Source organism: Artemia sp. Qi Xiang Cuo, chromosome 15, assembly GCF_049724085.1.
Source record: "Artemia sp. Qi Xiang Cuo chromosome 15, ASM4972408v1, whole genome shotgun sequence".
In the NCBI taxonomy this organism is placed as follows: domain Eukaryota; kingdom Metazoa; phylum Arthropoda; class Branchiopoda; order Anostraca; family Artemiidae; genus Artemia; species Artemia sp. Qi Xiang Cuo.
This window is the reverse complement of record NC_142808.1, coordinates 39758157-39771830: the sequence shown is the minus strand read 5'-3', so window position 1 is coordinate 39771830 and position 13674 is coordinate 39758157. Positions and strand designations below refer to the sequence as shown.

The 13674-nt window shown below is 34.7% G+C and overlaps 1 protein-coding gene across 1 annotated transcript in view; it reads right to left on the bottom strand.

Moving 5' to 3' along the window:
* Positions 1-12534, bottom strand: part of LOC148943672 (proteasome assembly chaperone 2) — a 40911-nt gene extending 28377 nt beyond the window's left edge. The window contains exons 1-2 of the mRNA XM_089101529.1: positions 12473-12534; positions 3641-3809 (exon numbers count right to left, since the gene is read on the bottom strand). Coding sequence (XP_088957655.1) covers positions 3641-3809; positions 12473-12526 — 223 coding nt within the window. The 5' untranslated portion in view covers positions 12527-12534. The remainder of the gene's footprint in view (positions 1-3640; positions 3810-12472) is intronic.
* Between the last annotated feature and the right edge of the window lie 1140 nt (positions 12535-13674).

Genomic DNA, 13674 nt, shown 5'->3' with positions numbered 1-13674 from the left:
AAAAAAAATCTCCTATGTCTTAAAAATACCCCCCCCCCTAATTTCGAGAATTGGTGGCATCGTTAGGCATACTTAAATTTAATTTAAGCAAACTGAAAAGAATTTTAAGACTAGTATATGAAATCTCAGGAGGCACTCATATCCGAGTAGAATCGAAGAAAAACATAGAGTTAAAAAGGGGATTTCAAGTAGCAACAATTCTATTTAGAAGAAAGCAACATTATAAAATGTCTGAAAACAATGAAAACTGTGTCTTAACTAAGATTGGTAGTCATCCTTACCCATTTATTTTACTATGCAGGTATAATTCTGTTGAAAACTATAAAGCCATTATTCAACTATTCGGCTTGTGCATTATATATATATATATATATATATATATACATATATATATATATATATATATATATATATATATATATATATATATATATATATATATATATATATATATATATATATATATATATATATATATATATATATATATATATATATATATATATATATATATATATATATATATATATATATATATATATATATATATATATATATATATATATATATATATATATATATATATATATATATATATATATATATATATATATATATATATATATATATATATATATATATATATATATATATATATATATATATATATATATATATATATATATATATATATATATATATATATATATATATATATATATATTTATAGATTTATTCAAAAAAAAATCTTGCATGAAAATCTCTTCAACAATCAAAAACAGTTAGTCTTAGACTATATTACAGGAAAGATTTCGATTTCCAATTGTTTTTCATTTAATTTATGTAAGAATATTGGGTAGAAAATATGATAGGCCTATAGAAAGAAAACGATTGATATCATAATTTATCACACGCCAGACAGAAATTATAGGCTATTCTAGCAGCCCTAAAATAGATGCTTGTGGCATACCAGCCACAGTCAATACCAGAAAGGGGCGAACGGGAAGGCACTCACAAAAAAATATGACAATGAAAAAATTCACTTTGAGCCCTTAATCCTGTTTATTTAACCCTTGTATCTTTGAACCTATTTAAAATCCAGTCAGTTTAATTTTCATGACAGTGTTATAACATATTTACACGGTTAAACTGCATCAATTTATTCACGTTGCAAACATTAACTGAAAAATTCCACCACCTCCTGACAGCAAAAAGACACCACATTGAACTTCCACATTACTTTGCTGATGGAATAAACCACTATGATCTAGCAAATCAAACGCTTTTTTTACATTCCAGGGCCATAGTTGTGACCGATTGGTTCTTACCCATATCTTCTTTCCAAGGTTTACATGTGGGGAGAAAACACTCCTCTCCCTATTCAGCTAATTCTGACCAAATCGGGCAAATTTGTAGCTCACGTTCTTTTAGCACTGTCTTAATATTAAATAAAAAAAAACAAGTTGTTTCAACTGAAGGTAAGTAACAACATTAAAACTTAAAACGAACAGAAAATGTTACGCACATGAGACGGTTCGCCCCCTAGTCAATACCTCGCTCTTTACGCTAAAGTTCGAATTTTGTTCCAATTCTTTAAGAATGACCCCCTGAATCAAAAAGACCGTTTAATTAGAATAGATAGCTCTTTTAAAAGTGCAAAAAAAAAAACTTTAGCGTAAATAGCGAGGTATTGACTAGGGGGCGAACCCCCTCATATACGTAATAACTTCCGTTCGTTTTAAGTTTTAATGTTGCTCCTTACTTTCAGTTGAAAAAACTTTTTTTTTACTTAATTTCTTATCGTTTTTTTTAATAATCCTGGGAAATCCGGCGCACCCTTCATAGAAATTACCCTGACCCCCTGAAAACATCCTTCATGAAAAGATCATCCTATGGAAGTACTAAAAAAGCTTTAGCGTAAAGACTAGAGGACAAACCAAATCATAATAGTTTCTGTTCGTTTTAAGTTTTGATTTTGAAAAGTTTTCATTTGAAAAATTCTTTTTTTTATTTAAGTTCTGATCGTTTTTTTAATAATGCTGGGAAATGCGGCGCACCCTTCATAGAAATTTCCCTTCCCCCCTGAAAACATCCTCCATGGAAAGATCATCCCACGTAATTCCTCCCCCCAACCCCCACCACCAGAAAAATACCTCAAGAAAACGTCTAATAACTCCCCAATAACCAATACTATATTTAAACAATGGGCAAAGTTCATAACTTTCAGACCTTCCCCCGGGGACTGTGAGGGATTAAGTCATCCTCAAGGACATAGTTATTCGATTTTCGACTATGCCGAATAAAATGGCTATAAAATTTTGATCGGGTGACTTTGGGAAAAAATAAGCGTGGGATGGGATCAATACGATCACCCCTAAAAAAATTAACACACATCCATGATCTTTCTTCTGACAAAAAATACATAACTCCTCATTTTTGCAGATAGGAGCTTGAAACCTCTAAATTAGGGTTTTCCGGATTGCTGAATCTGAAAGTGTGATTTTCATCAAGATTCTATCCCCATTTTTTCGAAAATAAGGCAAATTTTTTCAGGCTCGTAAGTTTTGATGGGTAAGACTAAACTTGATGAAACTTATATATTTGAAATCAGGATAAAAATGCGATTTTTTTATGCATCTATTGGTATCAAAATTTCGTTTTTAGTGTTTCGGTTACTATTAAGCCGGGTCGCTTCTTACTTACAGTTTGTTACCACAAACTGTTTGACATTTGTATAATCAGATTGGTTGAAATTGCAAAAATTGGTTTTGTGTCTAAAAAAATTACGTTTTTTTTTCCAAAACAAAGGCAAACCCTTTTTTTTGTAGAACTGTATCTATAGACGAATTTGTGATTCGTACACGCTAAATTTTGAGGTAGGGGCGGAGACTGGACATTGTTTTAGGGGGCAAATACCGCCATTGTATTTAAAAAAAAATAGCACTTTAGATATTTTCATTGATTGAAAATTGAAAAAAGACTAAATTGCCTCCTCCCCCCCCCCACCTAGGTTTTTCAACAGAAATTTTGTACCTTCATTATGAAAGATGGAAACATCCTTGCCCCCTCCCTACATTTTTAATTGACGCCGCTGTATTGAGGTCGTGTACCTCACATAAATGATAGAATATTCATTCTCTATTGAAGGAAGGTTTATTGAAGTAAGAAGTCCTCAAATAAATGGATTAAACTTTTAAATAGCTTAACAAGTTAAGATTACAAGCAATGACAACATGAATATAAAAAAAACTATCTTTGATGCTTCAAATATTTTGAAAGGAAACTCTTCAATTAAAATATTATAAAATCATAACTAAGAATCCAATATCAATCCCTGTAGCAGTCCTCCCTTACTCTCTTTGGTAATTATGGGGGATGCTTTGTTACTGGTAAGTTTTAACGTTGTACTTTAAACCTCCAAGGTTGAACGGAGGTTCCGCGTCAAATGTTCAATTAATCCTATTTCAAATCTGTCTTGGTATCAATTCCATTCAATGGCTTTCGCTAAAAACATAAATTAGCAATATTTTCAAAATACAATATAGTGAATCTTAAAATTAATGAAGGATAGTAGATTAATGAAACTCTACAGGGAAGAAACAAAGCATACTTCTCTATAAGATCTATTATGCATAATTACCTTCACATCCAAGATACAATTCAGCTACATCTATAGAATAAGGAGAATGACCAACCACTGGCAGTAGAGACGGGTGGTTCAAATATCCAACTTTTTCGACTTGGTCTGAAAATGACTGCAGAAGCAGGTCTATGGAAAGCTGTCCAACATTACCAAGAGACAATGATGGCTGCAATATATTAACGAGTTCAAAGTTAACAAAGGCAAATACATATCAATGAAGCTGCTCATTTATGGTTTCGAAAATAGAAATCATTAAAATAATCCTTGAAAGGGCTTTAATGAAACATTTTCGCAAGCAAAAAAGGCTGTAAAACACTACAAATCTATAAGAAAACCAGAAAAAAGCTCTTTGGGGCGAATGATCTTCACTTGTAAATCCATTTCATTAACAAAAAAACACCAAATAAATGACAAAATGACAACTTTGAATGAATACTATAGGAGCTTTACCAGCCACATGTACCCTGACCCAAAAAGCTTACAAGATTTTTGATTGACAACAGAGTCTCTACACATGGTTTGCTTCTGATATCTGTGTTAGTAAGTTTTATCTCTAGTTGTATTCTTACTTATTTTAGCTTTATGAAGATCTATATTTTTCAGATTTGCCAAGACTGTGTTAACCCTCCTTAAGTCGAGGTTGACAAATGGTTTGCTAAAATTCTTTGACAGTACTTCAGGTGTTTGTTCTTTATTAGTTTCTTTCTATGAGCTTGTAAATATGTCCTGGATATACCTGTGTATAATGTGTCCTACTAGTTTTAGGTCTACTAAGAAACTGCAGAAGGATAAATGGATCTCTAGAAGCCCTACAACATCATCTAAAAAGCCAGCAATCTTTGCTTGTCTTTGACAATTCAGATTTTATAGAAATGTTTACAACACATTATCCTGTAAGACTAATTTTTGTATTATTAGACAAATAACAATTGGCCTGAAAGATTAGAACTTGACAGGCACACGAATCTGTGTCTTGGCCTTCCTTTCAGTATGTTTCTATCCCAGAATCCTATACCATAGTTTAACTCAGTTTGATGTCTCTTATTGGTTGACCACATATATATCAGTTTTTTCCTCTTTTCTGAGTTCATGTTAAAAAATCTATGATAAAGTAAGAAATTTCTACAGCAACTAAAAATTACTTAATCTTGATTCACTTTATATTTCTTCCAGAGCATTTTTCAGTTTTCTTCAGCTCCATGGCAGTCTTCCTGAGTCCTCTTTAAGATTTGCGTTAGGCTTAAATTCCTCTTATAGTATCTGTAAGTTCATACTCAAACCTTTAACTGTGCATAAAACTGTTTGGAAAACTGTACCTGAATTGGCTCAAGAGTGTCACAATTTTACTATAGAAAATAATAAATATGTTGTCTTTTTTTAATGGTTGGCTTACTTCATCTTTTATTCTTTTACTAAGAAGTGTCCTCATTTCATTATTCCTACCCTTACCCTACAGTACTTTCCAGTCATGGAGCCTTGCCAGGGGCCATGCTGTAGCCTGTTTCTTCTTTTTTTAATTTTATTTTAAGCTAAGAATTTGGTTGATTGATTGAAATTCAAAGCCTAATAGTTCATTCCCCAGCAAATCTAACTGGATAATATTCCATTCATGCTTTAAAAAAATAAATTCAACTTTCTCTTTTAATAAGTTCTTTTAACATGACTATATTGAACACTAAATCAAAGCAAAATCCATGATTCATGAATATTTTAACTTAATTTCAACACCTATTCATTAAAAAAATTAAATAATTAATGTTCAGCAAAAGAAGAGCTACAAGCCCAACATAGAGGGTTTCATATTTACAAGCAAGTGGTGCCAGGTCTTATTCCCCTTTTTAAATCTCCCCCCAAAAGATTCCCCTGTGGAAAAGTCCCTCCACATGCAAAACTGAGCAGCCACAAAGAAAGTATGACAAACCAAAATAATGAAGAAAAGAAGGAATTGTTGAATATTCTACTAATATTCCAATCTTTGGCAGAATATGTGATGTAGAATGTCTTCTAGTATTTATTTTTACATTTTTATTTTATTTTAGTTATTTTTTCGTATTTTTGGGGCTTCAGTTATTAGAGCAGGGTAACATAAAGTTTGACATTGGGGCTCAGGGGGTGATGTGAACCCCAAAGGCAAAACTTTGTAAGAGGTATCAAAGTTTTTGAGCAAAACAGATATCTTGAAATCTGATACAATATCATAGAGGTTAGAGAAGGGCAAAATAGCAGAAAACGAACCAAGACAGAAGCATATAATTATACACTCTTCTTCTTCTTTTTTTATTTGCATTAATTTCCCTTTGGCTGTTTAATTTTACATCTGGGGAGAATTTTCCATGGGCAATTATGGGGGGGGGGGTCTGCTGGGGGTGAGGGTGTTCTTCAGAGAGGGAGAATCTTCTGGGATATTTCCCATGAGGGAATTATTCAGAGGAGGGGGAGCTAAAGCTCCCCCCTCTTGAACTGAAGTTATCAAGTACTTTTTCAGTAGGTTGCATCAAGACATGGCTAATTGTAGACAGAGAAAAGCCAAGACAGATAGTCCAAGTAATTGAGAGGCAAATGTTTGAATGGCTGGGGCAGGGGTAAATGGGAGGAGTATGCATGACTCTCTTATAAGGGAATTATTCAGAGGAGGGGGGCCCTTTTAATAACTACCAAATTGACAAAAATGATGAAAAAGGGCTAGTACTGTGTCAAGCCCAACTAAACATTTGGACATCAATTTGACAGACAGGGTTGCCGAAGAGTAGAATAGCTGACCTTCAGAGGTAGTAGAATCCCTAAATGTAACTATCTAAACACATTACAAATGTAATGTAAGTATTTAAATGTAGGTTGAAGAAGCACACTACTTTAGGTAAACAATCTTACTACCTGGAAGGCTGTCAAATATGTTTGTGTATTTGTTTGTTTTTTTTTCATTTTGGCTGCTTCAAAGTTAAATTGAATCTTTCAAATTATTGTTGCAGCAAGCATTCTTGTTTTATACAAAAAACACTGTGCTTGCTGCTATCTGATATAATAAATAAATAATAAAAATATGTTTTTAAAATAAAACAGTTTAGTTTAATCTTTATATTTAAACAGACAGATTTTATTATCTTGTTTTAGAAAATAGATTACAACTAGATTTACCATAATATGATATTTTTAAATCAAAAATTAATGCAACATTATATTTGAATCAAAATTTCTAGTTTTAGCAAGACTGTCAAAACTTAATATTTGAATTATTTTCTGTCTATGCGTGGTTTTTTTTGTCGTTTTTTTTACCTACTGCTCTAGCATAACTGTACAGGTGGCTATGCTTGAGACACAGTTTGTACTTTAAGTAGCAGCTCTTATGGTCAACTAGTTTTGTCAGGAAAATGAAACCCCAGGAGTGTACCCCAATCCTAAACTATACCTTGGGGATCATTAGAAGCATCTACCTCCACTTGTTCCCTCTCCAAATGGCAAATGTTGCATTATGAAAGTGATTTCCATAACAGATCATCTGCAAAAATGAGACCCAAGAATTGTGCTTGAAGCCTCATGCCTGTACTAAATTGTGATTTATAAGGTTCCAAGGAATTTAGAAAAATATGTCCTAAATTTGAAATAAAAAGTCTCAATATGGTTAAAATTCTACTTGACAGCAAAATTGTGTTTTTGAAACTATAATTATTATGATCTGGTCCTATTGACTAAGGTTTGTCCCAAGTCCAGTAGAAACAGGCTCGAAGATTCCCATGTTAAGATTCCAGGGTATGGTGTCATGTCAAACCTACAGTCTTTAGAATGCAGGCATGGTACGTTGGAGCTATTCAAGACTTGTTATAGTATACAATCATTTTGTCCCCCAGGTAACTCACAATTTGTCGAATCTGTATGGTTCGACCTATGTGATGGCGGCGATGGAGTAATAACCAGAGTAGGCTGTATTTACAGAAACCCATCTGCCCCTGATTGCCAAGAAACCGAGCGGACAATAGCAACAATGCTGCATAAAGCAACTATGAATTACACGGGGAACCTTTTTATAGCTGGTTATTTCAACTTCCCTGACCTCATATGGAAGGAGGGATATCCGTATATACCTGTACTTACGAACAGAAGCAGAAGCACGAATCTATTCACAGACTGCCTTCACGACCTTAATCTCTACCAGATTGTCGAACACGCTACTAGAGGCCGACTTTTCCAGAGACCAACTCTACTGGACCTAGTGTTCTTACGGGATAAAGACCAGCTTCAGAACATAAATTACTTACCTCCTCTAGGAAAGAGCAATCATATAATCCTAGAAGTGAATGTGTCATTTTGTAAGATAAAAAATGAATACATAAAGAAAACTTATGTAGACTACAGGGCAATCAGAAAAGAGCTGGAAGGCATAGTTTGGTCACCTTTACTTCAAAGGGACGTTGACCAACAATGGGCTAACCTAAAGGACGAGCTACTTACACTTCAAAAAAAACACACATCAGTAAAACTCATGCCAAAGCCCAAAACACTACCTTTCATGACCCCCTATATACGTAAGGAAAAAAAAAGGAGGGGACGGTACTGGAGAAAGTACAATAAAAAAGGGAAGCAAGAACACTACCAAAAGTTTGCCAAAGCTTGAAACAAACTAAGAAGCCTAACTAAGCAACTTTACGCACGGTACGAGTCCAAGCTTGCTGATGTTAGTAAGAATAACCCGAAGAAGTTCTGGAAGTATGTATCAAGTAAGGACCATAGCAGACGGTCAGTAAAAGCAGTCAGTGCAGATGATAGCAAGGAAGTGACCAACTTGAAGGACATCACCGAACTCCTCAACAGGCAGTTTGCGCTGGTTTTCACCAATGAACCAGATGGTCCTCTTCCTCATAGCTCATCATACGACATTCCTACCCCAATACCATCTATTTTACTCTCCCCCCCTGTCATCCAAAAGCGACTTGAAGTCCTAGACATCAATAAGTCCGCCAGTCCTGATAACTTGCACCCAAGACTATTGAAGGAGCTTGCCAAAGAAATTGCACAACCACTATGCAATATATTCAAACTGTCGCTTGACTCAAAAAAGGTACCCAAAGACTGGAAGCTGACCCATGTCACCCCAATATTCAAGAAAGGTGACCGCACCAAAGCCAAAAACTACAGACCCATCAGTCTGACCTCAGTGGTGGCAAAAACCCTTGAGCGGATTGTGAATGCTGATATTTTGACACATCTCTGTAATAATAATATACTTTCCCCAACCAGCACGGATTTCTGCCAGGAAAATCGGTTGAGACAAATCTCCTTGAGACATACAGCACCATAACAGATTACCTGGAGAAAGGAACCCCTGTGGACCTGATTTTACTGGACCTAGCCAAGGCTTTTGACAAGGTACCACACAACCATCTCAGATTGAAACTTTCAGCAGCTGGTACCCACTCGGACGTGGTTGATTGGGTCATGGACTTTCTGACTGGTCAGAGTCAGCAGGTTCGACTCTTCACAAATAATGGCAATAAGATCTTCTCCAAACCATGTAATGTTGTAAGCGGTGTCCCCCAAGGTACTGTCTTGGGCCCTACCCTATTCCTTATATACATCAACAATATGCTGAATGGAAGAGAAAACAACATCACTCTCTATGCTGATGACTCCAAGCTGTTTGGGCCTGCAAACCAACAAAGTCTGCAGCGTGACCTTCATAAAATCCAAACGTGGGCACAAGACTGGCTACTTGAATTCAACACATCAAAGTGCAGTGTCCTTCACTTTGGAAGCAACAACCTCCATCACCAGTACAGCATGTCCGATCCCAATTCACTGGCTAGCTTAGTACTAAAGACAAGTCCCAAAGAAAGAGATCTAAGAGTGCTGATAGATGAACAACTGAAGTTCCACGGCCACTGGCAACAAGCAGTTTCAAAAGCAAATTCAAGCCTTGGTCTCCTCAAACGCACTATAACCAGCCACTCCCGTACAGTCTTTCTACGGCTCTATAAGGCTATAGTTAGACCTTTGTTGGATTTTGGTACGTGTCTCACCTCCCCTTCTTATAAGAATGATACCAGTCTAATTGAAGGAGTTCAGAGATGTGCCACAAAGTGCATAGCTGGCCTACAAGATCTCCCATACAACAAGAGACTGGAACGCACGCAGCTGCCAACACTTGTCTTCAGACGCCGCCATGGTGATATGATGCTGACCTACAAGTATAACGCACAACCAAATAACCCCCTCTTTACCAAACATTCAAGTCAGCACCATACAAGAGGACACTCACATAAGCTGTCAAAACGTTTTGTTAAAACATGAACGCAGCAACACTTCTTCTCCAAGCGTGTTGTCAACAATTGGAATAGCCTTCAAGCTGAAACGGCGACAGCACCTACGGCTGCGTCCTTCAAATCCAGACTTGACAAGGAATGGAATAACAAGCCATGGAAATATGAGTGGGACTGTCCGTCCCACTCAACTACTGACTGATGCCAACTTTATCAGAATGAGTGTCTTGCTAGGAGGCTGATGCCACTTGTCATACCCAACCATCTCGCATACTCGATCCGAAGTTGCTGTTGTGTGGTGGTGTCAGCTCTATACCACTGAGAATGGTCTTTACAGGCCATACCTACCTTGTGGCCACTACTACCGAGTGGGCTTAAATTGCATCTCTCCAGCAGACCTCTCCTATGGCGTGTCACTGGGCCCTAACACAGTGACAAATTTTTGCCATCATTTGACCCGGAACACAACAGATCCAGTATGGACCTTAATTTGCTCCGAAGTGCAAATTAAGGTAATTAAGGTAATAGAGAGTAGACTCAAACCAAAATTAAGAAAAATACAATTTTTCCAAAGTCAAAGCAGTTTTTTGTGCTATTCTTTTCAAGCCATAGAAATAAGGAAGGAGGAGAGATAATACCCTGGAAACACCTTTTGAGGGTATGATTTATGCTCTATTTATTTTTGAAAGTTTAATTTTCCCAACTCAATTAGTTTATAAGATAGCAAAAAGGTAATTATCCAGAATTTTACCATTGAATTTCAATAGACTATAAGGCAAACCATGTTTGAGTCTATTTACAATCAAGTTCCAGTTTATTTTGCACCTCCATCTACAGGTTTACTGGTATGTAGTTGTTATGTTTGCTTAACTTAATTTTGTAAGACCTTCTAACTAACCTTCAAACTTAGCTTCTTCTAAACTAACATCTATAATAACAAAAAAAGTAGCACCATTTGATTCTATTCAACATTATCCCTAAATATAGTCATTGCTGATATGACAATTGCATTCCAACCCCCCTTAACAGAACAAGATATAGGCCTAGGCTAAGAACAAAACTTTGCTAACTGTTGCCTTTTTAATTGGCATTATTTTGCATTATGAACCAGCTGTTAATTATGTTTGCAACAGCAGTGGCATTTATGTTTGGAAACAGTATTGAATTAACTTTTATTCAGTTTGTCCTTTTTTTTTCATAAAATTGTATTGCCTTAAATAATGAGAAACTCTTCACTTAAACCTTATTTTGTCACAGAAATGTCCATAATTTGTCATTTTCTCATAAGTTTGTTGAAGGAAAGAAACTGTAATTTGTTATACTCCAAAAACACCCAGTAATTTATGAAAACTATTAATGAAATGACAGAATAACTAAGATTTATATATTATTAAATTTATTAGATTTTAAGTTTTTGTTAAGTTTATTGAACTGTAGGATATAATAGATTTTTCCCTTTGTTTGATTAGAAAAACAAATAAGGTGTTACTTTACAGGCTCAAAATGGAATTTGAAATGGTAGCAATTACTGCTACTACCAACAACTCACTGCAGCTCAAGGCAAATTTACCAGCTCATGGTGTTGCTCCATCTTAACCTATTTGAAATATCCAGACATCCACCACATGGCTAATATGGGAATAAAGTTCATTTGTGATGCAAATGGATGTTATATTTAGATTAGGGATGCAATTCTAGGTATATATTTGCACAATAGGGGGGTAGGGGTATATATTCTATGAATATATAGGTCCTAAGAAATTCATGAGTTTCTTAGAAAAACTGGAAAAAAAAAAAGTGAAGATAAAGGCTTCTTCCCTCCAAAATATGTTAGCTATAATACTTTTGCATATTATGGAGTAAGAATTGTTTTCTTAACATGTTTCCTTATGTCCAGCTGGACTTTAGGCTTAAAATACTGGTTGGCTAATTTAAAGATTTGTATATATATACACTGTCAAATTAGCCATCTAGTGGTATCCAGAAATGTCCTTATTTACCTTTTGTCTATTTACCCCTTCTCTTATTTACCATCCTTCCTATGACCTGTTCCCATCCTAATAGGGGACAACTCAGATGGATGGCCTCAGATAATTAGACTCAGATGGATGGCCAATTTGTAAAAACTTAAAAATTGGGATTGAGCAAAGCTGTGAAGCTGAAAAAAAAATTTTATGTACTTCATTTAAGCAGAAGATCTACTTTGCAAGGTTTCACTTTTACAAAATGCAGATTTTTAAAGGTCATCAAAGGTTAGGACCAAAGGAGGGAGAGGGAGAAGGAGTGGAGGTGGGTACTTCAAAATAACTTCCTGGGACATAGGCTACTTTAACCTGTAAAGCCATCCCTGAAAGTTTAATTTTCATAAACTAAACCCTATCCAAGATAGCTAAAAGTAGCTAAAGTAGAATTTTACCAAATTAAGTGTTCACCAGCATGATTAGGTTACAAGAAGGTTCTTAAGTAACTTAGTCTTCAACACTTTTTAGGGTTTCCTTCAAATGATACCACTGTTTTTAGACTTAGAGAATTTCTTACTATTCCTAAATCTTCTTTAATAATTGGCAATATTACTCACCAGAACTAAAAAATACTCTTCACAATTTATCTTTTTTCCACTGTAGAATTCCATGCTGTTTAATTTTAAATTGCTTGCCATATTATTGCAATTAAAGCGGCCGACAAATTATATGCCGACTTCCATGAACATATCCCATTTTGTTTGATTTTCTAAGCATTGTGTAGGTTTTTCGTTTATGAAAGGAAAATGAAATTTTTAAAGGATAATTGACATATATAGAGTATTTTATTTTCAGACTCAAGGTAATTGGTATCAGACTTGAAGAGACCCAAAGACAGGCTTTTTCATGATCAGTCTAAATTCCAAAAATTATATGCATATTGTCAAAAATCCCCCTTGCTTCGAATTTGAAATGGAAGAAAGTTCATTTTTTAAGTAGATCAGATAATGAGTAAAAAAAACCTAATTTTTTTTGATTGTAGAAGAGCACAGTATATCTTCTGAAATGTTTCGAGCAAAACTTTTAAGCCTATAATCTGTCAGGCTACCAAACTTTAGAAGGCACCAAACATTCTTAGCTGACAGACTATAGTTAAAGAGCGACTTGTTTTTATAGTAACCAAATTTCTAGAAAATAGGATTTTTGGTAACAATATACATAACGAAAGCGGCGATGACCCACCAAACCTTACAAGACGTAGAAAGTTAACTTAACTTCTGAAAAATGGGAAAATAGCCTCAAAAAAGACGAGGGAATTTTATAAGAACTAATTTTAGCAAAAGTTTTTCGTTCGGAAGTAGAAAGAGAAAAATATAAGCTTTAAAGAACAAAAACTATTGCCTTTGCAGACTATTTAGGTTATATTTAAGAAACTAGTTGAAATAAACTGACCAGTGACATTTTCCTGTGTTTTTAAAGTCATAAAAACGGCACTATAATTAAAGCGGAAAATTAACCCCAAAAACAATGGATGTTCTTTTCAAGTCAGAAAACTCCATCAGTAGCAAGAGGGAAATATAAGATTAATTTATAAGGCTCGCAGTAAACTTTCACCATCCCTGATTCATTTTAAAATGCTATTGTAACTTTCAAAGAAAGTCAAGGAAGCTCAGTTTTCAGTAAGTTTTTAAAATTCTACAAATCCTGGAAATTGTCCCTAGTTAGTTTGTTTGAGCTAGTTCTATAGATATATCTCATGTAATCTTTGAAGCAATAATATTCATTCGTTTTAAGTTTCAATTTCTTTCTTTACTTCCAT